Source organism: Gastrolobium bilobum, unplaced genomic scaffold (assembly GCF_033153095.1).
Source record: "Gastrolobium bilobum isolate Gb01-03AN ecotype WA unplaced genomic scaffold, APGP_CSIRO_Gbil_v1 utg713, whole genome shotgun sequence".
Classification (NCBI taxonomy): domain Eukaryota; kingdom Viridiplantae; phylum Streptophyta; class Magnoliopsida; order Fabales; family Fabaceae; genus Gastrolobium; species Gastrolobium bilobum.
The window spans coordinates 199,554-225,585 of NW_026897492.1; the positions used below are offsets into that span (position 1 = coordinate 199,554).

Sequence of the window (26,032 nt, forward strand, 5' to 3'; positions counted from 1 at the left end):
GATGAGAGGTGGAAAAGGAAGGCTATATGATCAAGTAGAAAGGATTAGGTTATTATAGACAACACAGGAAAGGAAATTATAAAGGGAAGGTAAGAGGGTGTAGGGTAGTGGAGGGAGAGAGATAAAGGTGAGAAAAAGATAAGTTTGAGAGTTAACAAAATAACCATAATGAATGAGTCAGGATGAAGAGTTAAAAGATGTGTAGAAATCCAATGTTGGTAAAGCAAACCCAATAAAGTAAAAAAAAGGGAGACAAGAAATCACTTGCGAAGTGTGACTTAACAATGGACAAAAAAATATGCTAAAGCAAAATGGTAAAAGAGAGAGAGAGAGTGGGAAAAAGTCAGGTCGTAGAGAAGGAGATGATGAGATTATCTTGGGACTTGAAAGAAGGTTTATACCAACAGTGTGGAAAAAAGGTTGCACAGATTCAATATATATATATATATATATATATATATATATATATATATAAAATGTTATATTTATAAATTTTTTGTTTACAAACTACATTGTGTATTTTCAAGAGTACATAGTGTGATTTGCAAAAATTTGTAAAAAAAATTTATAAACGAATACTTCTCATATATATATATATATATAAATGTTTCTACACCCACTTTAGATAACATTGTCTACAGCCACCCTTAAGACATAGTTATAATGTTAAAATTGTATTTTCTCTCTCCACCACGTCAGGCGACAATGTTTAAGGAGAGAAAAAAACAATTATATTGTTATAACTATGTCTTAGCAGTAAGACATAATTAAAATAGATAACTGTAGACAACCTTATTTAAAGTTGCTGTAGAAATATTTAACCCTATATATATATATAAATCATTTTCTTATGTTGAGAGACATTAAAATCCGTGTTATCCTTTTTTTACAAGTGGTGGGTCCACCACCCACTGTGTCTATGGCATGAGCGATACTACCTCATGTGACATGAGAAAAGAGAAGCTCATGTGTATATGTATATGGAATTTTTTTTTGTCATTTTAAAGAATTGCCATTTTAGTCAAAACTAGTGTTATTTATTTAAAATTTAAATAAATAAAAAGCATTCACTTTTCCTTTTGTGATTTTCATTGTGTATGTTTTTCTCTTATTTAAAAGGACACAATTTTATGTTCTTTAAAGGGATAAACATCAACCCTATATATATGAGACAAGATTCTTTGACATTGGTATCAAATTTTTTAATTTGACACAAAATCTTAACTGTTGATTTTTGTCAATTTGACGGTTATAATTTACTAAAATTAATAATTAATTAATAAGTATGACCCAATAAATTAAAATTGTTAGATCATGAAAATAAACGGTTAAGATTTGATGTAAATTTTTTTAGTTTGATACCAATATCAAAGGATACAGCCTATATATATTGAGATATATTTATCTCCGCCCACTCAAAAACTACACCGTTTTGTTTATTTATTTCCTTATATTAATTGATTTACCTTTGAATGATTATGATTTCTTTTTTTTTCTCTTTTTCTTTATCACCATTGATCCATCTTTGTACGGTTATGATTTAGTAACCGGAGATTAAGTTATCTCCAACAACTTGAGAAACGATAAGACTATATATATATATATATATATATATATATATATATATATATATATATATATATAAGTCTTATCGTTTCTCAAGTTACTTGAGATAATTTTATCTCCGGCTACTAAATCATAACCGTACAAAGATGAATCAATGGTGATAAATGAAGAGAGAAAAGGAAATCATAACCATTCAAAGGTAAATCAATTAATATAAGAAAATAAATAAATAAAACGACATTGTTTTGTGATAGTCGGAGATAAACTTATTTATCTCAAGCTGCTGCTTGAGAAATGTTTTTCCATATATATATATATATATATATATAATTTTATATTTACAAACTCTCACTTAATAATGTACTTTCTGGAATATATAATGTAGTTTCTAAGAGTTTGCTATATTTACAAACTCTTACCTAGGAATATACTCTTGGAAATACATAATTTAGTTTGTAGGAGTATCTGAATATAATATTTTATATATATTTGAAAAATTATGGTTACAACGTACTCTACCTACCCATAATGGTTGGAAATAAGACCAAATACACAGTCAGTCAATGAAGTTGAAATCTTGAAGACTATCTGTTCTCCAATACAACCCCGTTCCCACTATAACACGAGATGCATAATTCAGAAACTATGTTGTAGCCCCATCAGGGAGAAACAAAAGTTAAGGGAAAAGATATAGAGAGAGAGAGAAATTAATACCGTGTCTTACAATATTTTTCTTTTCAATTAGTACTTTATTAATTATTGAATTAGGCTGTATCCCAATCAAATTTAACAGTGAAGAAATTTATCATGGTAACACATTTTTTTATAATATTTTGTAGAATTAAATAATAATAATAAACAACTTGTTGAACTTGTTTAATTGTTCCGAGGGAATACACAATCTGTTTGTGTTTGACACCCTCCATTGTGATCTTCTGTTCCTCGGGAAACAAATAGTTAACATTTAAACCAGCAAGTGCTTTGGCCTGCACGCTCTGGTCGGTTAGGTTCCTCTAAGGAGCAGAGACTCAGTCCGTGTCTCCGCTAATGCTTTGGCCTGTTACATGCAAACGTTCACTGTTCGATCTACCCTGTGTTCCTCTTCTGCTTACTTGGGGAAACAACTGTTTTGTTCAGTGAGACTTTTTTTTTTTTTTCAATACAATTGAAAATTGAACACATAATCTAATACAACATATCAAATCTAATAACTTGTTCAGCGGGACACTTTGGAGTTAAGGGAATAACCACTAACACTGGGGGTGGGGGTCACACAGGACAAAATACTTTACATAAATACTTCTTCTAAATAGTTGACTGCCACCACTGACCAACATTGTCATCCACATGATGAACACCCTTTTGGTATACCTGTTTTTTCGACCACCTAGGTCCTTCTCTCTTCAATTCTATATTAGTTATAATAATTTGTGCGCGTGTATATGTGACAGATAAGAGGGTGTGTCTGTGTGTTAACAGATACAAAAGTATGCATGATTTATGTGGAATGACTATTTTGGTCAGATCCACAATTTTATTAATTACTTTCGAACCTTGGGATACACCACTTCAAAAGCTAGCTCAAAGGGTGAGAGTGCCCAAGGTCTTATAAACTTCACATTAGTTGCACATACAACCAATGTGGGACTATATATCTCAACACGCCCCCTCACACTAGAGCCCATTGGGCTTGAAGAGTGGACAATGCAACAGGCCCAGCCTACCTGTGCTAAGAAACGCCACAAGAGAAAGTGGGGGCGGCAAGGCAAGGCTCTGATACCATGTAAAGAACCTTGGGATACACCACCTCAAAAGCTAGCTCAAAGGGTGGGAGTGCCAAGGTCTTATAAACTTCACATTAGTTGCACATACAACCAATGTGGGATTATATATCTCAATTCCAAGTCTATGTATCATGACATTATTTTGAAGAATAATTTATGTTTCTTTACATAAAGTAACCACATTTTTTCCCCGGAAAAAAAAAAAGCAACCCCATTTTTATAATAGGATAATTACAAAGTAGTGTAAACTAAAGTTGACTGACCGACTTAAATCGTTATCGTCTCTGTGAAATTACACAGGAATCACGGTGAATCTAAGCGTGTAACTTTACTCGCAAAAAGTTCAACAAAAGAAAGGGTAAATTATGACAATATTACGAAATATTTTAGAACTTAAAAGGCTAAATATTGATTTCAGTGGCGAATTAACATGCATGGTACGATTTGGAGGATTGGCTTCCTTTAATTATCCCTTTAAGGAAAGAAAAAAGGTAACTAGAAATTAATAGTTCATTTTTTTCCTCAAAGAATCTTTATGTTTTTCTACTTTCATGATAAACTTAATCAGAGGAACTCTCTTTTATTCGGTGGCTAACTTTTCTCTTCCTCTCTCTTATGAGATCCTTTGCTTGTCTAATCTAAAATCTATTACTATTTATGGAATATTCAACAAGTTTGATCCTGTCTCTATCGAAAGTCATATATGTAGATTTTGATCTTTCGATGTGTTTCTCTTCCTCCCAGGATCTTCTTTCTAAAGTTGGAGTGAAGGAAATTATTGTGGAAATTGATTACACTCCAATGCTGCAGCACATACTTCGATGACCAACTACACTACCTAGCTTGCCGATTTCATAGAGTATAATAATGTTGAGATTCTCATTTAAAAAAGATAGTGTTGAGAATTTTTACCGTGGCAAAATGTATGTTAAGTAAAATTATGTATAGAAAAAAAAATCGTAAACTTATTTTCTTATAATGATGGATTAAAAAGTGGTGTAAAATCTACTATTCTAATTTTTTTTAAGGAAAAAATGTGTGTCATTTTAAAAGAGATAAAGTTGTGTAATTTTAAGTGAGAGAAAAGATAAATCATGGAAGAAAGCGGACAAAAAATAAATAAAGATGTGGGTCATCTCACTTCTTTGTGAGAGTGAAATGACACAAGTTGTGTCATTTAAAAAGACAGACATTTTTTTCCTTTCTTTAAACACATTTATAAATACTTACCAAGATCTAACAAGTACCATAAAAAAAAATCCAATCTTTAAATCCTTCCAATCTTTTTTGGGTCACTTGCAAGTTGGAATTTCTTTGTTCTTGTCTAGCATCGTAAATATTGCAAGTTAATGTCATGCACGGTCCATTAGAGACTAAGGATGTGTGAGTTCAACTAAGATGACCCATACGATGAAGGAGCTAAGATGAGCCTACAAATTTTTAGGCCTACCAAATTTTTTAGTTAGAAACAATAATTAAAGAAATCAAAAAGGAAAGAAAGAAAGAAAAACAAAATTCAAAAATTTGACGGCCATGTTTGGATCCGGAGAGAGTCGGATCAAGACCAGGTCCAAAACTTTAAATTCATGTAAGAGGGAATGGAAGTGACAAGCACCCGAGCTTATGGAGTTTCGACTAGGGGTGTGCATGGAGCGGTTCATAATCGATTCTGTCAAAATCTAAACCGAACCGGTTTGAAATGGTTTGGTTTTCAAATCGAACTAGTTTTTTTTTTTTATAAAAAAAACCGATTTTTATTATCCAAACCGGTTTGAAACCAGTTTCAAAACCGGTTTATGGTTCATAACCGATTTTGATTTAAAATCAATCAAAATCGGTTTTAATTCAAAACCGATTTTAAATCGATTTTAATTCAAAATCGGTTATGAACCATAAACCGGTTATCAAATTTGATAATCGGTTTATATAATAACTTCAAAATTGATTTTTGATGAATTGTGCTATTTTTTTTAATAAAATAAAAGACACCTTTATTATTTTTGTTGAGATAAAATAAAATACGTTGTGTCATCATCCAATTTAAATTGTTAAAAAACTGATTTTGAATTTGTTAAAAAATTGGTTTTGAACTTTATAACCGATTTAATTATGGTTCATAATCGATTTTGATTTAAAACCAATTTTGAATTAAGGTATGTGATATTGTGAACCAGATTAAGACATCGGTTTGGATGTTATGAACTAGATTTGGAAATAACAACTCAATAAGAGGTTTGGATGTTGTGAACCAGATTAAGACAGCGGTTGAAAATGCTTGTCCTGGCGTAGTTTCTTGTGCTGATATTCTTGCCCTTGCTGTTGAGATATCTTCTGTTCTGGTATATATGTCCCATCCTCCTACATTCTTTTGAATTTCTAGTAAAAAAAATGTTTAATTATATTACTATCTAGTTTATTTATAAAAAGAAAATGAAAAACTTTAAAGGCTAAGATTTTCTTTTTTTCCTGATAGAGAAAGTTACCGGTTAGCATTTATTATCAAAACTGTAATGCTTATTCCTTAATCACGCCAAATATATACCTGAACTATAATAATGACATTTATAAAGAAATAAAAAATATGCATCGCAATCTTTATGAACCAAAAAATATGTTTTTGTCCTGTTTGAGTCCCAAGGCTGTTTTGTCCTTAGGACAGAGATGTCCAGCCCAATAGGCTGGTATGTTACTCTTGGATCTAGTGCCCTCTTCAAGGTATCTATGGAGGAGATACCCTTGAGACAAGCAGATCACTGTGCATAGAATACTATTAACGGCGTTAGCCAATGGGGTGTGTGCGCACAGTGACAGCATAACAGTAAGAGAGAGAGAGCGTAACGTACCTTTAGGGTTTACCTTATATTTATAGAGGTTACCTGTGGGTAGTGTGGATGGGCCTTTGGTGCCTCTGATAAGGGCCGAGGCCTGCTTGGTACGCTGTCGTATTAGGATTAGTATCCTTGATGGATATCTATCCGTGATTACATTAGATTTACATCTTATATAGCCCCTTATTAGGCCTGTCACTTAATGGGCCCCTTATACGGGTCCATAACAATTGCCCCTCAGCCAGGCTACCTGGGCATCCGGGTTGCCGGGGTGAATTTGCTTGTGCACCTCTTCAGGGTTTTTTGCTAGGCTGTGTTGAGTTTTTGAAAACTCGCTTGCACATTCTTTGATCTGAGTGCTTTTCGACCGGGGTCCTCATTGCCCCTTATCTCTGCGGGTTGAGTGTGAACCCGGGAAAACGTTTCATGTATCCCTATGCCGAGTTTGGGATGTGCTTAAGTAGTTGGTATCCAACTGGCGAGTTGCCCCAAGCATTATACCTTACACACACTTCTTGAATTTCTTTTTGGTTACATGGACGGCAGGTTTTGCATGAACCCGGCGAGATACCTTTCATAGGAAATCGGGTAACATATGTGCTTAAGTAGTTGGAATCCAACTAGCAAGTTGCTCCCAAGCATCAGGCGTTTAACCCGGTTGAGAGTCGTATATGCATGTATTCTGTCTTATTTGCTGGTTTATGGGTGGTACTCATTCCATTCTGACACGTGCTATTGGTCGCGTGCTTTAGCGTGTCGCAGCCGTTTTATGCCATTTTCACGTTTCGTGCACATTTATTAGCAGCGTCGTTTCAGGTGTCTAATCATTGCTTTTTAAAGTGAAATGGAACTGATGACCCTGACCTTTGCCATTCCCAACTGCTGCGGTTACCACCCATGATTACTGCGGTTACCATTCACGACGACTGCGGTTACCACACATGATTGCTACGACTATTACTTACAAGTGGAATGACTTTAGTAGCCCTGACCTTTGCCATTCGTAACCCTAGTGGTCACTACTCATTCCTATATAAGCCTCCGTCTCATATTACATGCTTTTGTTTTCCTTCTGAGCATTGTGCAGAAATTAATTTCCTTTGAGTGTCAGCACCTCAAACATTTTTCTCCATATTTTTGCAAGTTCATCCTTTTCGACAGGTACTTCACTCATCTTTTGTTTTTTGTTGCTTCTGTTTTGAGATGCTTGCGTTTGATCATCTGTCCTTGAGCATGCTTTTTAAATCTTGAATTCTTTGCCCAGTATATGCCATTGTGTTGATTTCCCTTGTTTTCTCGTTATACCCACGATCTGCACTTTTAGCGGGTCGTGTATTGCTTCCCTTCTGGCATTTTGGTGTTCATCACCTTGCCTTCATCGTCCTTCTTTGTTATTTCAAATCTTAGTGTCATTTAATTTTTTAACCAAATGAGGGGGAAAAACCTTCCTTCTTCATCTTTGTGTTGTAAGGGGGAGAAGGAGGAAGATTCTGATTTTTTGAAAAGATTTCCCCCGGTGCCCGTTTCTCGCTTTGGGGGATTCCAAGGACCGAAGAGGAAGAACGTGAAGCAATGCTTCGCGGTTGCCGTGGTAGTAGATCTCAAAGGAGGCCCAGGTTGTCTAATAGGGAGTTAGGGCCCACCCAGGGTAGAGGTTCATCAAGCCGGGGTAGGGGTCGTCTTATTTCAAACAGATGTGCTTCCCATCAATTTCCCCAATTCGGGTCTGAGTCTTCTAGCAGGCCTATGATTCATCCTGGTTCTTTGTCCACCGTCCCTGATTTCCTCATTCTTCCCCTCTCCCAAGGAGTGTTCCTTGTTACTCTTGTGTCTACTTGAGTTCCAAGCTTATCGAGCAAGGATGTGACTCTTTGGCCGAGTCTACTTAGGCTAGCTGCCGGCATGTAAATATACCGGGGTCTACCTCTGCATCTGGTGGGGCAGATGACCCAATCATGATCTCCGACTTGCCAACTTCGTCATCTTCTAGTGATTCTTCTGATAGCATTTTTGATTCAGGAATGCCCATTCTCTTCTGATCCAGCTCTTTTATTTGTTTTAGGTCTTATGGCATCTCCTCCTTTAGAGGTAGTAGAAGAGTCAAGTTCTGCTGAGTCTTTTTTTGAGTCTCCTCCAGCATCTTTAGTATCCTGGTTTCCCTGGGTAACTTACGAGGTTTTAAACACAACGTCCAAGATGAGTTCGGGTGTTGTGGTTGGTCTCCCCGTTGGGGAGTTACAGAATTATGATATAATCCCCCCCACGAACCAGTTTGTTGTAGTGGGAGTTCTGGAGAGCCTCCCTTCTTTTTCTTTTATCGGGATGTTATAACTCAGCTTGGCGTCCGGTTTCCTTTGACCGAGTTTTAAATAGATCTTTTGAACCACCTTCAGATAGCCCCCACCCAACTGCATCCCAATGGTTAGGGTTTCATTAAGGCTTTTGAGCGTTTTTGTGCTTACCTTACTCTTCCCGCTTCCATCTGTGTTTTCTTTTTCTTTTTTCAAGTGATTATCCCTCGAACTGGCCGTGAACCAGCAGAACGAAAAGGGTGGATTACCATTCGGGGTATCTCTGGTCGCAAACTTTTCCGAGTTTACACCGATTCTTTCAAGAACTTTAAAGACAAGTTCTTTAAAGTTTCTGCACATCCCGGTAAGAGTGTATGGTTTATTGATAACTGTGATACCGAGAATGTAGAGGGAGAATTTCCCTTGCACTAGTCTTTTGACCATTATCAACTTCCCCCTTCGAGCTACCGCTTTAAAGAAACCGATTTAAGCCCATCGGATGTCGACAGTGCTATTGCCATTGCCATTGTTACATACCTTCAATCGCATAAGCATGCTAGTGTCGCATCCCTTCTTTTCAAGTCCGCAGAGGATCTTGATGTTGAACTAAGTATGAATTACTTTCTCCAGATCCATATATATATATTTGTTATATTGTATTTAATGATTTTTCTATTTCTTCTTTGCAGTACCCAGCTTGGAGAACCAACAGAGTGAGCCTCCTCGCTGGTTGTTGGTTTTGAACCAAACAAAGGCGACTTCTGTCGAGTTGCCCAAGAAAAGGAAAGCGTCTGAGCTTTCGAAGGATAACTTTGGCAAACAAAAAGGCATGTTGGCTGCTAAAGGCAATGCCACTGTGGGCAGTGCCAAAAACAAGGTGGGCGCTACTGATACTAGTCTTTCTGCATCTTCTCAGCAGGCAATGAAAGCTCCTCTTCCTCCACCACCACCCGAACTTGTGAAACACGTGGTGTGGCAGGGCGGAATAAACGGCGTCCTCCGAGATGTGATTTGTGCTGCTGAGTCCTTCTACAACTCCTCTGCTCTTACCGCTACCCAAATTAGGGAGGTGGAAGAGTTGAAACTTTGTTGTGTGAAGATGGTCGGGTTGGTAAGGCCTTTGCTTTCTCTTAAGATCTTCGCACACTGAACGAGGCATCTGCATCTCGGGAGGAGAGGGCCAAGACGTATGCTGAGCTTCTGAAGCTGAAGGACGACTTGTTCGCTCTGAAGGAGAAGCATGCTCAAATCTCTGTCGAGCTGGTCAAGGCCAAGGAAAATCTCAGGAAGTTTCGAGATGAGCAAGCTACTGAAGCCGTGAGGATGAAGGACTTCTGAATTTTGTATGAGAGACTGGAGGAGAGATTGAAGGAAGCTGAGGGTAATGCCCAACTTTACCGGGGTGAACTTGAGAAGTCGGTCACCGGCTCTTTCTATAATGCCCTTAACCAGCTCCAAGTACTTAATCTGGATGTGCCTCTGAATATAGTTGGTTTAAATGCTCGTGCATATGTCAGCAATGGTCAAATTGTTCCACCTCTTGCTGCCTCTCCCGCTAGTGACTCGGTTACTCAATTTGAGAGAGGGGGTGTTGTCTTTGAAGATGGTGATGAGGCAGGTAACCAACCCGCTAAGGTGATTGTGGTGTTCGAAGAACCTCCTGCTGGCAAAACTCAATGAAGGTCCGGGATGCCGGTTACCTTTGTAATTTTTAGTTTTATTTGGGGCTTTTGCAGCCCCTTTTTGATTTGTAATGAATATTGCCAGTTTTACCCCGATTTTAATTTGCTCTTTGAGCCTTTTTTCACGTCGTCATATTTCGCTTTACCATTTGACGTCTTGCATTTTATATTTTTCGACTTACGGTAAATGCATTTATCTAGGTATTCGATTTTCATAGACTGCCATGGTTGCGTGAAGCATTCATTGAACACCTCTAGATATTTAGTATTTCTTGGCACTCTGACAAATTGGCTTGTGCCTTTGTCATATCTAAGTTTATAACTTAGGCAATTTTCGCGTATTTTAAACGTTGTCCGAGTTGTTTCCATCTGGAATGGGTTACAGCCGGGGTACGTTTTACTTTCTTAACCCGTGCATTTTGCGAGTTCCATGTTAAGTTTTATCCGAGTTTATCCCATCTTTTGCGGCGATTGTTACAACTCAAATAAATTTCATTCTCTAAACTCGTGCATTTTACGAGCTTTATGTTCTTGACCTGGCCAAGGTCAAAGCATTGTACGGATTTCGCTTTCTGTCATTTTCCATAGAATATGTTTGTTTTGACTTAACCGTTTTGGTAAGTCTATATTAATAATGACTCTTGTCTTTACTGACTTAACCATTTGTTATAATTTGAATTTTGTAATTCAGTTTTATCTAAGGTAAAGACAACATTGTCACCTGTTCCACTTAGTTTCTGGACCAAAATAAGGAGCATTTTGACTTGATCAGAGTCATTGTGACAAATTGCACTTGTATCTCGAATTTTGTATTGATGCATCATAAATAGATAAGGATAAATCTTTAAAAGAAAAATTCCTCGTTTATTGATATCAAATTGTCAACTACATGAATTTGCCGACATATTCGGCTTTAGTGAAATCCCTAAGAGAGGAAAATACTTCGTCTACGAAAACTTCAAATAAATTGAAATGATGCAAAACTTAGAAGGTGGATCTCGAATTTAGCTGTAATATATCTTCAGCTTATCCGCATTCCAGGTTCTTTTAATTCTTTTGCCTTCTATTGTTTCTAGGACATAAGCTCCTTTTTCGAGCTTCTCTTTAACTCGGTATGGGCCTTCCCAGTTTACGGCTAGCTTTCCGTCTCTGGCGTTTTTTTTGCCAATATCTGCCCTCCTGAGTATTAAGTCATTTTTCTCAAAGATTCTTGTTATTTCTTTTTTGTTATATCTGGCTGCTATCTGTTATTTGGTCATTAATATCCCGGCAGTGAGCTGTAACTCTAGCTTCGTCAACAAGATCTAACTCAACATTGAGTAGTTTGCTGTTTTGTTGCTCACCTTGTTTGATACTATTTAGCCTCCTCCAGGAAGGTTCTCCAATTTCAGTCGGGATCATGGCTTCGCATCCATATGTCATTCGAAAAAGGGGTTTCCTCCATTGCAGTTTGGGTACTCGTTCTGTATCTCCAAACGACAAAGTATAGCTGTTGAACCCAACTTTCTTTGGCGTCGAACATCCGTTTTTTGAGACCGTCCACAATTACCTTGTTTGCTGCTTCAGCTTGCCCATTCGACTGGGGTGCTACACAGATGAGAAGCGATGTTTGACTTGTAAGTCTTTCATCAATTGTTAGAACCTTTTATCAGCAAACTGTGTTCTATTATCAGTTACCACCTCGGCCGGTATTCCAAATCTGGAAACAATGTTTCGTTCAAAGAACCTTTATACTCTAGCCGACGTGATTGTGGTGACTGGTTCTGCTTTTATTCACTTGGTGAAGTAATCCATAGCGGGCGTAGTCAACCACTTTAATTGTCCTTCAACAGTCTTGAAAGGTATGCGTAGATCTATTCCCCATTTAAAAAAGGGCCATGGAACCAGATATATTTGTCCTTCTGGTAGCCTTGAAAGGTCCCAGCAAGTCCATTTCCCATTTAAAAAAGGGCCATATCTTTTGACATATATTTCAGTTCTTCTGGTGGCCAATAATAACCAGCTCTTGAGGGCATGTTCTTTAGCCAAAGCTTTGCTCCCCATATGATAGCCATTGATTCCTTCATGTATCTCGGCCATCATATATTCTGCTTCTTCCGAGTTAAAACATTTTAGCATGGGGACATGTAACCTCTTTCTAAACAGCTGATCGTTCACAATTGTGTATTGCGCCGCATCTCAGACCAGCTTCCTGGATTCCAGTCGATCCTCTGGCAATGTTCCTTTCACAAGGTATGCCACAATGGGTTGCCTCCAGTCATTTGCCGAGGTGATGATCATCACGTAACTCGGCATAGTTATGCTTTGTGGTATCACGATTCTATGGTTACCTGGATTTTTGGTACTTGCCAATTTAGACAAGATATCAGCTCGACAATTTTTCCCTCGAGGAATGTGAGTAACTTGCACTTCATCGAAGTCGGCCATTATCTCTTGAACCTTGTTCAGGTATTTCACCAATAGAGGGCCTTTAGCCTGATACTTTCCTTCTATCTGTGAAGTCACCAGTTGTGAGTCTCTGAAGATTTTTACCTTCTTGGCTCCGTGTTCTTTAGCCTGCACTAATTTGGCTATCAAAGCTTCATACTCTGCTTGATTGTTTGAAGTTGGGAAGCCCAAGTTCAAGGAGTGTTCTATTATCACTCCTTCTGGACTTTCGAGTATGATTCCAGCTCCGCTTCCTTTGTCGTTGGAGGGTCCATCTACATAGACCTTCCAGGTATCCCCAGATTCCTTATGTTCCGGGTTCACCGGTGTTAGTTCCATTATGAAGTCGGCTAAAGCTTGCGATTTAATGGCCTTTCGACTTTCATATGTTATGTCATACTCATTGAGCTTAATTGCCCAGTTAGTCATTCTTCCTGCCAGGTTCGGCTTGTGCAACACCTGCCGTATAGGCTGATTAGTCCGGACTATTATCTGATGTCCTTGAAAATATGACCGCAATCTTCTGGCCGTGATCAGCAAAGCGAAGGCCCCTTTTTCTAGCTTTTGATATCTGACCTCATCACCTTGTAAGGCTCTACTGATGAAATAAATCGGCTCTTGGCCTTTATCAGTTTCCTTGATCAGGACAACACTTATTACCTCCTCCCTCACAGCCAGATACAGGATCAGAGTATCTCCTGGCTCTGGCTTTGACAACACTGATGGGGTTGCCAAACATTTCTTGACCTTTTCGAACGCGACTTGACAATCCGGATTCCAGCCTTCCATTGCTTCCTTCTTTAATAATTTAAAGAATGGGAGGGCATTCTCAGCAGACTTTGGTAAGAACCGGGTTAATGCAGCCAGTCTACCAGTTAACTGTTGAACCTCCTTTTTATTTTAGGGTACCTTCATATCAAGTACTGTTTTGCACTTGTCAGGGTTTGCTTCAATCCCTCTATGGGTTAACATGAAACCCAAGAACTTCCCAGCTGGGACTCCAAATGCACATTTTACCGGGTTTAGATGGATGCGATACTTTCTGAGCTTCTGAAAAGTCTGCTCAATATCTTGGACATGATTTGTCATATCAAATGACTTCACAATCATATCATTAATATATACTTCTACTTTTTTGCCCAGCTGACTTCAAACACCTTATTCATCATCCTTTGATAAGTTGCCCATGAGTTTTTAAGCCCAAATGGCATCACATTGTAGCAGTAATTAGCCTTTTCAGCAATAAAGGCAGTTTTTTCTTGATCCCCTGGGTACATTGGAATCTGGTTGTAACCAGAGTAGACATCCATGAAAGACAATAATCAAAATCCAGCCGAATGGTCTACCAGCTGGTCTATGTTAGCATAGGGTTGGAGTCTTTTGGGCAGACCTTATTCAGGTCCATATAATCAGTGCAAACTGTCCATTTCCCATTTGGTTTTCTCACCATCACAACATTCGCAAGCCATGTTGTGTACTGTATTTCCCGAATGAACCCGGCATCCAGCAACTCCTTCACGTGCTCCTCTAGGACTCGTTTCCTTTCTGGTCCCAACTTCCTTTTCTTTTGAGAGACCGGTGTGGATCCGGGGTAAACTGCCAACTAGTGGCAGCAGAAGGCGGGATCTATGCCTGGGATTTCTGATTTCCAGGCAAATACATCCGTGTTGCTCTTAAGGAACCCTGCTAATTCTTCTTTGACTTGAGGATCTATGGTCTTACCAATTCGGGTAAATTGACCAGGTTCTTCCCCGAGTACGAGGTTTTCTAATTCCCCATTAGGCCCAGCCTCGGGATTACTTCTTCTTTTATGTCCAGTTCCACCATATTAACAGGCTTCCTTGAATGGTGAGGAATCGTCTTCCTGCCGAGTTTGTCCCCCGGATGGATCCGGGGAGGACTCGAATGTCCGCCTTTGTTTTCCTTGACAGTGTCAAAGTAGCATCCTCTGAATTCTTTTTGATCTCCACAAACAGTGATTATTTCATTCTTGCTACTCATCATCTTTATCTTCTGGTGCTTTGTAGAGACCAGCATGTCCCATTGGTGTATGGTTGATCTCCCCAGAATTATATTATATTCTAATGGGAAATCAGCCACTATGAATCTGACCCGTTCTGATTTGAACGCTTAGTTTGTCCCCAGGGTCAACCTGAGATCTATATAGCCTTTAGGAGGTGTATGCTCTCCATTAAAAGCTATCAAGGTTGTTTTGCAATGTTTGAGGTCCTCCTCATCAAGGTTCATCTTTTTGAAAGCATCCCACAGTATAATGTCGGCACTACTCCCTGCGTCGACGAAAATCCTCTTAACTCGGCAGTTCACCAAGGTTCCAGCGATGACTAATCCGTCTACGTGTCCCGACAAAACACCATGCATGCCTTCCTTTGTGAAATACAGCAGAGGAGGGTCTGGTTTGCTAAGGTCCTCCTTGAATTTGGGACGATCGCGAATAGAAAGGACCTCTTTCAGATACTTTCGTCTGGCACTTACAGTGTCTCCTCCTCCTCTAAGGGCTCCACTAATTAAGTTACAATCAAATTTCACTTCCGGGAATTCATCATGGTTGGAATCATCTTTCTGGTTCCTTTCATCCTTGTTTTTCTTTTCAGGAACCGGGCTTTTGCTTCTCTTTCGGTTTCCAGACTTCCTTTTGTTATTTTTGGAACCCTGGGTTTTGATCACGTACTAGCGTAATCTTCCATCTCTAACAAATTTCTCCAGAGCATCTCGGAGATCCCAGCATTGATCAGTGGTGTGATCCGGTCCATCATGGAAAGCACAGTACTTGGACTTATCCAAACCTCCTCTGTCGAATATAGGCCGGGGTCTTTCTACTTTCTTCATCTCCGTCATTGCCACTTCCCTCTAGATTTGAGAGCGTGAGGCATTCAACGATGTGCATTTCTCGTATCTTCCAATCCGGTCTCGGCCATTTGGATTTCTATTTCTAGAGTCTTTCTTCTTATTACCAGTTCGCTCTTTTTCTTTCGGGACCGGGCTTCTCCTTCTCGGGCTAATTCTTTTACCTTCTTCAAATTGCGCATTTGCAATCTCTATTTGCTCGAGTTCGAGATACTTCTTTGAACGGGTTCTGAATTCCTCCAACGTCCTCACTGGGTCTTTGTAAACCGACTTGGCTAGCCTGGATGCTCCATCCAAGCCAGCCACAATGAGATGTACGTGTACATTCTCTTGTAAACCCGACACCTGCAACGCAACATCTTTGAATCAGTTGAGGTATTTCTGGAGAGTTTCTCCGGGTTGTTGACGTATCTTTCCAAGTGTAAACTCGGATTTGGGATGTTTCTTGCTTGTCGCAAAGTTTAAGGGAAACTTCTCCCCAAATTCCTCAAAGGACCCAATGGAGTTGGCAGGTAAGGTAGAGAACCATGCCTGCACAGCCCTAGTCAGAGTTATAGCAAATATCCGAGATACGAGGGGCTCATCTATCCCTCGGATGTACATGTCCGTATCAAAAGCATCGATGTAGACCTGTGGGTCTTGACTTCCATCATATTTCGTTAATCGCGCCGAATCAAAATCTTTTGGGAAGGGAGCATTAAAAATCTCCCCAGTGAATGGGCTGTTATTATACTGCCCCCTGCTATATTTTCTTCTGTAGGCACCAGGTTCCACGCGCCCTCTGATGATCTGTGCATTCTGGTTGGGGTGGATTCCATCCTGGTGTCTTTGCCCATTTGCTTCTATTGAAGCGTTTTGAGTCAGGGCCTACACAGCAGCGTTCTGGTCACCCATTGTCAGGTTCTCCAGGTTCGGAATCATCGTGCTCACCGGATTAGGCCTTTCTCGGTTTCCCACCTCAATAGCCCGGTTTTGATGATCCGAGTTGCGATTTCCTTCCCGGCCATTGGTATCCTAGCCTTCGGTTCCTCTCGCCCCTGGTCCAGTCACCCCCATTAAGCGTTGTTCCAGATCTCGCATTCTCCTGGTATTCTCCTCCTGTATCCATTGGAAGTCTTGTTGCCGCTGGAGGTTATTACGATTCTCCATCTCTGTCATTCGCTGCAAAATTGCAGCAAGCACATTTTGAGCCAGCCGAGAGTCAGGATCGGCAGACTGGGCAACGTGGGCAGCCAACTCCCCAGGATGTTGGTGGGGGTTGTTCAGAATTGGGGTAACAACTCGGTTGCGGGGTGCTGGAGTGGAGGTTGTATCTGATACGTCCTCGCTGATATGGACGTGATCATAATCCACATCGTTTTGAGGCTGGTTTTGAGGCTGATTCACCTCTTCCAGAACTGGATCCAGTGGTTGATTCTGGTTTTGGGGTGGCTGCTGGCTACTGCTCCTTGTGTGGACTACCATCCTTAGTCAGATTCGTGGGAATATCAAACTCCAAGTTGAGAAATCTCCTCACAGACGGTGCCAATGTTCTGTCCTTGGGACAGAGATGTCCAGCCCAATAGGCTAGTATGTTACTCTTGGATCTAGTTCCCTCTCCAAGGTATCTATGGAGGAGATACCTTTGAGTCAAGCAGATATCTGTGCACAGAATACTATTAACGGCGTTAGCCAATGGGGTGTGTGTGTGTGCGCATAGTGACAGCATAACAGTAAGAGAGAGAGCGTAATGTATCTTTAGGGTTTACCTTGTATTTATAGAGGTTACATGTGGGTAGTGTGGATGGGCCTTTGGTGCCTCTGATAAGGGCCCATGCCTGCTTGCTATGTTGTCGTATTAGGATTAGTATCCTTGATGAATATCTATCTGTGATTACATTAGATTTACATATTAAATAGCTCCTTATTGAACCTGTCACTTAATGGACCCCTTATACGGGTCCATAACAGTAACCATACCATTTTCCTTGTCTATCTATGCCAACTTATTTAAACACAGTCAAAGTCGGTGGTAACCCCTAGACAAGGTACAATAACGACATATGCTCACAGTTTATCATAGCTTTGTTCAATCAACGCTTTACTTCTAAGATTTGTAAAGGCAAATCAAACAAACTGTATATTCAATGAAGTTCACTGCTCACCCTTTTGATTGATGATAGCACTCAAATTCTATCACCCTCGTTGGTAGACTAATTGTCATGAACTCAATGAGAAAGTAACCAATGATACCTCACCCTTTAGGTAGCTCTAGTTTGGTAAGATTCTGTCCCAATCATTACCTGGTCCAATGCATGCTAACCACCAATTTACTTTCTTTTTTTTAATCTTTTTTCAATTTGTGGCTTGGATTTTATTTATTTTTTTCTTGGATTTTCTCTTCTTCTTTTTTATTTTTCAATTGACTTGAGTAGAAAAAACAACATTTGTGGCTAGCTCTTCACATGCTACCACACTAGAGTCTTGTACTTGCAAGTTTCAATTCTTCAAAGGTGTGGGGACATGAAGAAAAAATGTCACACTGGTGACAGTAAGTGGAGGATATATCACCTACCCACTTGCTAAGTACATGATAGTTGTTGTTTACCAACAAATTATTGAATATATTTTACTCTAAATTTTTGCTTAAATCTACAAACCTTTCTAACTTGATTTTTGAGGAGGATACATGAAACCCATCATACATCAAAGAGACCTAATCAGCTTGATTAATTTACCATAGTCAGTATACCTACTGAGTATATCACAAATTCATGATTCTCAAAATGGACTTTTTTTCCAACTACTTATTTGTATTAAACTTAAAGGCTAGTATTTTGAGGCCAAGAGGGCCATAATTGAATATAACCAAAGTCTAATTCAGATTCTGGCCTTGTCATATCATCAAAATCAAGTATCTGATGGTCCATTTCTGGCGCAACAGCATAATTCTTTGATAGGAACTGATCCTTGTTTGACTCAGTTGTTTCACCTACTACTCCAAACTCATTCTCAAAGTCTTGGGACCACTTCATGCCTTCAGCATCTTGAACACCCTCTTCTCCAAAATGAAGGCTTTGGCTAGCTGGGAACTCCTCTGATTGGATTTCATTTGATTGGAAGGATCCAAGGTTATCTAATGACTTCCAAAAATCATAATCTGATTCCCATGGTATTTCAAGAAGATTGTTTGGTTTATCCACCTCTTGTAATGTATTGTCAACATCATAAAGTCCTAGATAGGTTAATGGACAAGCCAATTCTTGTTCTGGTTTGTAAGCAACAATCTGGTTTGAGTTTAAGATATTTGACTCAACACAAGACAATGAATTTGATGACTCTTTTGGGTCTTCAGTAATGATCGTAAGTTCATTAGATACTTGTTTTTCAGATTCTTGCACAATTTTCTCTGTCATTGTCACTTGGGAAGCTTGCACATTAAATTCATTTACAGGACTAGTCTTTGCTAGATTTGGTCTCTCATTTGATAAAAATGACTCAGATGAAGATGAAGATGAGGAAGTGATTGATGATTCTAACTTGGATTCATCTGCACTTGACTCTGAACTTTTCAGAGCCAATCTTTTCTTCAAGTGTGTGTTCCACACATTCTTGATCTCATTGTCAGTCCTACCAGGCAAACGTGATGCAATCTTTGACCACCTGAAACCAATTTGTTTGGAACCATACTTAGATATGGTAATGCTCTAAAATGAAAAAACAAAACAAAAATAGCTTTAAAAATAAAGAAAAAAAAGCATATTTTCTGATTTTGAGACACAAAAACTCACTTGTTTCCCAAGGCCTTATGTAGCCTTATTATGGTTTCCTCTTCCTCTATTGTAAAATTGCCTCTCTTTACATCAGGCCTGAGATAATTGATCCATCTCAAACGACAACTTTTCCCACATCGCAGAAGCCCTTAATATCATACAAATATTATGTGAGGGAGAGCTATGTTTTATAACATCTACACTAGGATCACATAGTCAAAAATTAAAACTTGAAATTTCTGATACCCTGGTTTTGAAGGCATGAATATTGCATGCTCTTTTTTTATCACCCTACTCTTTTATAATCAGCAATTGTAATTGGTCCAATTAATTTGGTTTCAAGTTTGTGTCTCTTCACCCTTTTGAGTAATTGAGACTCTTAGAATTCGAACACACTACCCTTTAGACAGATTAAATCTGACTATCTGGATCCCACTATATCAACAATTCTTAAATATTTAGATGTTTTTAAAAGTGTTTCCCGGAAAATAATTGAATTCAATGAACAAAAATAGCTGAAATATTCATTTGTTTACTTTAGGGGGAAACAAAAGAAATTAATTATATAATCCACACTAGGAAACTTCAAATTTGAAAATAGTCTTTTTCTTTAAATAAAAATTGAAATCAAAGATTTTATACTGGTATAATGACACCTAATAAAGAGATATCCTTATATAGTCTTTATGTGTATTTATGGTGATCATGGTAATTTTTCATACATTTAATGACATTCAATCTGGCTGGACCATATTAATGGCAGGTGGATATGTCAGCCATATAAAATGTTTTTATTTTAAGAGTAAATATTCTTTTTCGTACTCAACAAATTTTATGATACTCACTTTAGTCCTTAGCAAATAAAAAAACTATCTGTAATTCCTCACAAATTCAAAAAAGATCCACATTAGTCCTTCAGAAGAACTAAAATTGGTTCATTTTGAATATTTTAGAAATCACAAATAAATTTTTTATTTGTTAGAGACTAAAACAGATATCGTGAAATTTGCTAGAAAAAAAAAATATTTATTCTTGTTTGAATTTAGAGGGGTGGTACAATTGGTAAGTTGTACGACCTAAAAAGCGTGTGGATGTGATTGAAAAGTCTCTTGTTTAGATTCCTAGATGAAACTATTTGAGATTAACAACCTCACGAAAGAGATTAATCTCATTTAAATGAATAGAATATTAAAAAATTTTATTTAACTTTCTCTAACCATGATTTCAAATGTTATGGTTATGGGTAGGAGGGTCCACAAATTCACAGATTGGTGACAACGTTTCTAACTTCTCTTGCTAACCTGAGGGAAGCCAAATGTCACTACTTTCTGCCAAACTGTTTTGTCTTCATTCTTTTTATTATTGTAAATAAATCATGGGAAATATAACAATCATGTTGCAGGAATGACACTGTTCATTCCTGCAACAAGGATACGGCGTCGTATCCTAAGGATACGGCGTCGTATCCTGATTTTGGTTTGACTTTTTTTTTAAGCGTGGGACCCACACTTGATTTGTGTGTGTAGGAAAATGCTCTTGTCATGTCAAATAACAAAAAGGGAACCCATAAATCATATTCAATTAACTTATAGAAAAATAAAAAATAAAAAATCTACCCCAGAACAACCAGCAGAAAATTGCCAATGAATGAAATGAACAATTGATGTAGTAATGATACAAATGCAGAAACATAAATTAGGATTTATCACACGCATCAGATTTCAATAGAAGCAATAATGCAAATGCAAATCTAATAATGGATGATGAAAATTGCAAAATTTATTTCATTTCATTATAAAATGAAAGAGATCAAGTATAAAAAAGTGGTTGAAACTTGAAACTAATGCCATTATGATGGAAAAGAGAGAGACTATTCTCACAAAATTCAGTGCACCATGAAGACACCCCTTTTCCACAAAGTTTGTATCTTTGTGCACAAACACAGAGAGATAGAGAGAAAGAGAGAGAAAGGTATGATATATATATACCTGCTTGTTTGGGGAGAGAACGCCAATTTTCATGGCCATGTTTCTGGATGAAAGCAATGAGTTTAAGGTCTTCTGCAGGGCTCCAAGGTCCTCTCTTCACTTGAGTCTTGTCACAGCATGGTGCTCTTCCTTTCCCCATGATGATCTCTTTTCACAGACCCTTATGTCCAATAATTATATGCACTCTTGCCACTTTCAAAGGCCAAGGCTATATGGTTTTTCTCACATAATAGTTCAAATATGCTTCACTCATGTGTTCTCCCTCTGCCTATATATACTAAGGAAAGACTCTGCAATGAACCCACAAGAGTCATGCCACAAGTGAAAGGTGCAATGCACTAAATAGAATGAAATCCAGGAATATATTATTATAATAACTATGATGCATATGTTGTAATAAATGAATTTCTCTTTGTATTAATTCCTATTTATTAGGAAATCTCCGTAACTTAAATTTTAATGAATGTACTGTAGTTATTCAAAGAATTTAGAATTTGAGTTTTGTCTATTTTTTGGAGGTTTTCTACTACACGTGTCACACCACATATGGGAATGAGAACAGAGCCACCAACATTTTAAAAATGATTACACTTGCCTTCCTCATGTCAACATTCTCCCAACAATAAAATTGCTGACTTTCATTTTTTTTTTTTATGATATTTAATTTCAATTAATATATATATATATATATATATATATATATATTATATATATATTTATATAGTGGTAGGATCATGTTAAACCGATATAAAAATAATAAGTCTTACACATAATATTAACCATTAATTTTCGTGCATCTAATGGTTAAGATTTAATGGATCTCACTCATTAATTAATTATTAATTCCAATAAATCTCAACTGTTAGATGCACGAAATCAACGATTAAGATTTGATTTAAGACTTATTATTTATACATTTGTGTAAGTTGATCTTATCTCATATATTTATAAGTAAAATATTTCTCAAGTCACTTGAGATAACCTTATATTCGACCATCCCAAAATTACGTCGTTTTAGGTGTTAGGAGAATTAATGAATGGTGTTTCGGAGTGTTAGAAGAATTAACGAAGGGTGTTTTGGTACTTCTGTTTGTTTATTTATTACATGAATTTTATCAAAACATCCTTTATTAATTCTCCTAACACTCAAAATAACGTAGTTTTGAGTGACAGAAAATAAGGTTATCTTAAGTGACTTGAGAAACGATAACCGATGTATGTATATGTATATGTGTGTATATATATATATATATATATATATATATATATATATATATATATATATATAAAGATAGAGAGAGAAATATTAATCTTATCTTCGGCCACCCCAAAACTACATCGTTTTGGAAGTTATGAGATTTAATGAAGGCTGTTTTGGGATTTAGGATAATTAATGAAGAGTATTTTAGTATTTTTGTTTGTTTATTTATTATATGGATTTTATCAAAACATCCTTCATTAATTCTCTAAACACTCAAAACGATGTAGTTTTAAGGTGATCGGAGATAAGGTTATCTCAAGTGAATTGAGAAACGATTGACCCATATATATATATATATATATATATATATATATATATATATATATGAAAAAACATTTCTACAGCCATTTTAGATAAGATTATCTATAGCTATCTTAAAAATTACGTCGTTTTGATTAATGAAGGGTGTTTCAGTAAAATGCATATGATAAAAGAATAAACAAAAATACATAAACACCCTTCATTAATTCACCTAAAATTACAGAAACACCATTCATTAATCATAACGACGTAGTTTTTGGGTAACTGTAGATAACCTTATCTAAAGTGGTTGTAGAAATGTTTACCCCTATATATATATATATATATATATATATATATATATATATATATATATATATATAGTTCTTTTTTTTGGCAGTGAATGCAGATAAGTTATCTCAATTAAACCCAAAACGACGATATTTTGGGATAGAAATCAAAGTATTTTTGTAATTATAATTTATTCAAATGTTATAATAGTCTTTCTCATCATATTTTTAAATCTTTCATTTTAAAATAACGTCTTTTTTAGAGTGAAAGTAGATAATTTATTTGCATTCACTGTAGAAACATTAAGGTCATATATATATATATATATATATATATATATATATATGTATGTATGTATATATGTATATATATAAAATATATATGTATATAGGGTTTAACAGATGTACAATGACTAGATCTAAGGTTTGGTGCAGTCAAAATATTATATCTATGTATTACGAGTAGTACATAGTTATAATATTAAAGTTGTATTTTTTCTCTCTCTTCAGAATTTGAACTATATACTAGAGGCAGTACATCATTATAATATTATAGCTATTTTTTTCGCTCTCCTCAATAACTTTTCAGACAGTTGTCGGTGATGTAAGATAGAAAACAAATAATTTTAATATTATAACTATTTACTACCCATAGTACATAGTTCAATTTCTGAAGAGAGAAAAAAATACAACTTTAATATTATAACTATGTACTACGGGTAGTACATAGTTATAATTTTTTGACCACACCAAACCTTAAATCCTGTCACATGACAAATCATTTTGTCATATATATATATATATATATATATATATATATATATATATATATATATATATATATATATATTCTCATAGTATTCTCTTATTTATATAAAAAAGGGTTAAAAGCATATTAAAAATAATGTAGCTTTCTCTTTGAGATGATATATCAGTTTCTTAGTTTATGATATTGTAGAAAATTTAATACCAATAATGAATTCATTGTATACTCTTTCTTTTTCCCTTACGTTCAAAATTATCATTAAATTTTCTACCCAATATTTGTAGATTCCTTTTAAAATTTGCTCTATTTTGTCTTGCCTGCCATATATGCTCTGAGCTTTTTTATTCTTTCGTTGTATATTGCAAAAATACTTTTGGAAATGGATCTTATATGTGATTTAAAATTCCAGCTATTTTTATATTTTGGTAAGGAAAATCCCCAAATTTATGACCACTTAATTGTGGACCATGATAGAGAAATATCATAATCTTGTATTGGTTGATCTTTTTCCTTAATTTGTCATTTCTCGAGAGCCAAAATTTAATTTTGGGATTCTATCATAATGGTGATATTGGTGTGGTTAATAAAAAGTCAAAATCTCACCCAAAAATAAAAATAAAAAATTTAATGGTATAAGACAAAATTTCTTTCCCTAAAAGTTCATGCTTCAGTAGTAAGTAAATCTGTTCAGAAATAAAAAATCAAACACTGTTGCGTAAACCAAAAACATAAAATAAAAATGTTCTGCCTGAGTGGTAGAGATGTCTAACTAAGGGTTAGCTAGTTGATGTTGGATCTTGTGCTCTCTCTAGATACCTATGGATTAGGTATTCTGGGGGTAGCGAATCACGACACATAATATAACGACCTTAGCCAAAAGGAGGGGTGGTGTGTGTGCAATGTGATTGCATAAAATAGGTAAAAGAGAGATCAGCCATACCTGTGGTCTTTAACTCATATTTATAGAGTTTACCTTTGGGCTTATGTTGTCTGGGCCTTCCGAAAGTATGGGCCTTGCTCAGGTCCATAACAGTTGCCCCCCATCCCGGTAGACTGATAACTCAGGGTGCCGGGATGTGCGAGTTGTGCTACAATGTGGATGTTTTTACCTCGGTTTGGTTTTGCTCCGGTTTTCATTTCAAACTCCTTTGGTTTGATTAGGAAGGTCATAGGCAAGATACTCCGGGTGACCCCGGATAAGGCTCTAGCTGAGGTTCCTCCTTCATCCTGACTAGTCTTTATCTAATCAGGTGGATTGAAGCCGAGATATCCCAGCTGGATGATGTTGGAGCACCGTCAACCAGTCAAGGACATGAAGTTGATATAACCTCGGCTGAGCAGGGTTCTGTTCCCATTAGTAGTAACCTCTGCAAACAATTTCCTTGGGTGACAGATGAGGTTTTAATTTTCAGGTCGGTCATGACTACTGAGGATGTGTCTGGCCTTCCTATTGGTAATCCAGTGGGGTTCAACGCTTTCTCTCCAGCTGAAGACGAACCCATCTTCTCGGGTCGAAATCCTGAAGAACCACATTCTTTTTTCTTTTATCGAGATCTAATCACCAAGATTGGCATCCGTTTTCCCTTTTCAACTTTTCAAATAGAACTTTTGAACCATCTCCTTCTTGCTCCTTCCCAAATTCATCCTAACGGGTGGGCCTACATACTTGCGTTTGAGCAACTATGCTTATATTTGTCTTTACCATGTACAGTTCCTGTTTTCCTTTATTTTTTTAATGTGTACACCCCACGTACGGGCACTGAAGCTCCCAAATTTTTATAGTGACTCTTTTAAAGATTTCAAGGGCTCATATTTCAAAGTTATTGCTGAGGCCGGAGAAAGGCCATGGTTTATTGGCGAGGATTAAGAGGGGAAATTTCCCCTTTACTGGTCTCAGGAACATCACTTGCGCAAATCATTTGATTTTAAGTTGCGGTTGTCATGGGAAGATAAGATCCATGTCAAAGCTTTGCTAGATCATGTAAAGGCTCAAGGTCATCTGAGCGCAGCTTCCCTTGTAGCCAGATCGCAGGCTGCAGGCCAAAATAGTATTCATTTTGCCCTTTTTCCATGTTATTTTAACTTATTGTTTGACTTAACCATCTCTGTTTTCTTGCAGATTCCAATATGGAAGACGAACCAGATTATATCGCGGCTTTGCGAGGCAAGTCTTCAACCCGACCCACACTAGCTGGAAAAAGACAAAGGATCTCAAGTTCTTCTGCGGCAACCACCTCTTCTAACCCGATTACTAATCCTCCGGTATCTGTGCTAGACCTTACTGATGATGTG

General features: G+C 37.2%; 2 protein-coding genes across 2 annotated transcripts; both read right to left on the reverse strand.

Annotated features, from left to right (window-relative positions):
- Nucleotides 1–14,708: 14,708 nt before the first annotated feature.
- Nucleotides 14,709–15,434, reverse strand: LOC133307365 (uncharacterized). The gene is made up of 2 exons (XM_061507868.1): nt 15,291–15,434; nt 14,709–15,248 (listed from the first exon to the last, which is right to left on the reverse strand). Exons 1-2 carry the CDS (start codon nt 15,432–15,434, stop codon nt 14,709–14,711), a joined length of 684 nt encoding a protein of 227 aa, XP_061363852.1.
- A 2,810-nt stretch (nt 15,435–18,244) lies between these two features.
- LOC133307366 (transcription factor MYB58-like) lies at nt 18,245–21,330 on the reverse strand. Its single transcript, XM_061507869.1, has 3 exons — nt 21,184–21,330; nt 19,214–19,343; nt 18,245–19,085 (listed from the first exon to the last, which is right to left on the reverse strand). Exons 1-3 carry the CDS (start codon nt 21,320–21,322, stop codon nt 18,245–18,247), a joined length of 1,110 nt encoding a protein of 369 aa, XP_061363853.1. The 5' UTR covers nt 21,323–21,330.
- Between the last annotated feature and the right edge of the window lie 4,702 nt (nt 21,331–26,032).

Bases quoted from the DNA above. Each gene is read 5' to 3' on its own strand.
- LOC133307365 (XM_061507868.1), bottom strand. From the start codon at position 15,434: ATGACGGAGATGAAGAAAGTAGAAAGACCCCGGCCTATATTCGACAGA. The intron at 15,249-15,290 runs GTTAGAGATGGA...ATCAAAACCCAG, and splicing joins GAGATGCTCTGGAGAAATTT to GGTTCCAAAAATAACAAAAG.
- LOC133307366 (XM_061507869.1), bottom strand. From the start codon at position 21,322: ATGGGGAAAGGAAGAGCACCATGCTGTGACAAGACTCAAGTGAAGAGA. The intron at 19,344-21,183 runs GTATATATATAT...TATGATATTAAG, and splicing joins TTCTCTCCCCAAACAAGCAG to GGCTTCTGCGATGTGGGAAA. The intron at 19,086-19,213 runs GTGAGTTTTTGT...AATTGGTTTCAG, and splicing joins CATAAGGCCTTGGGAAACAA to GTGGTCAAAGATTGCATCAC.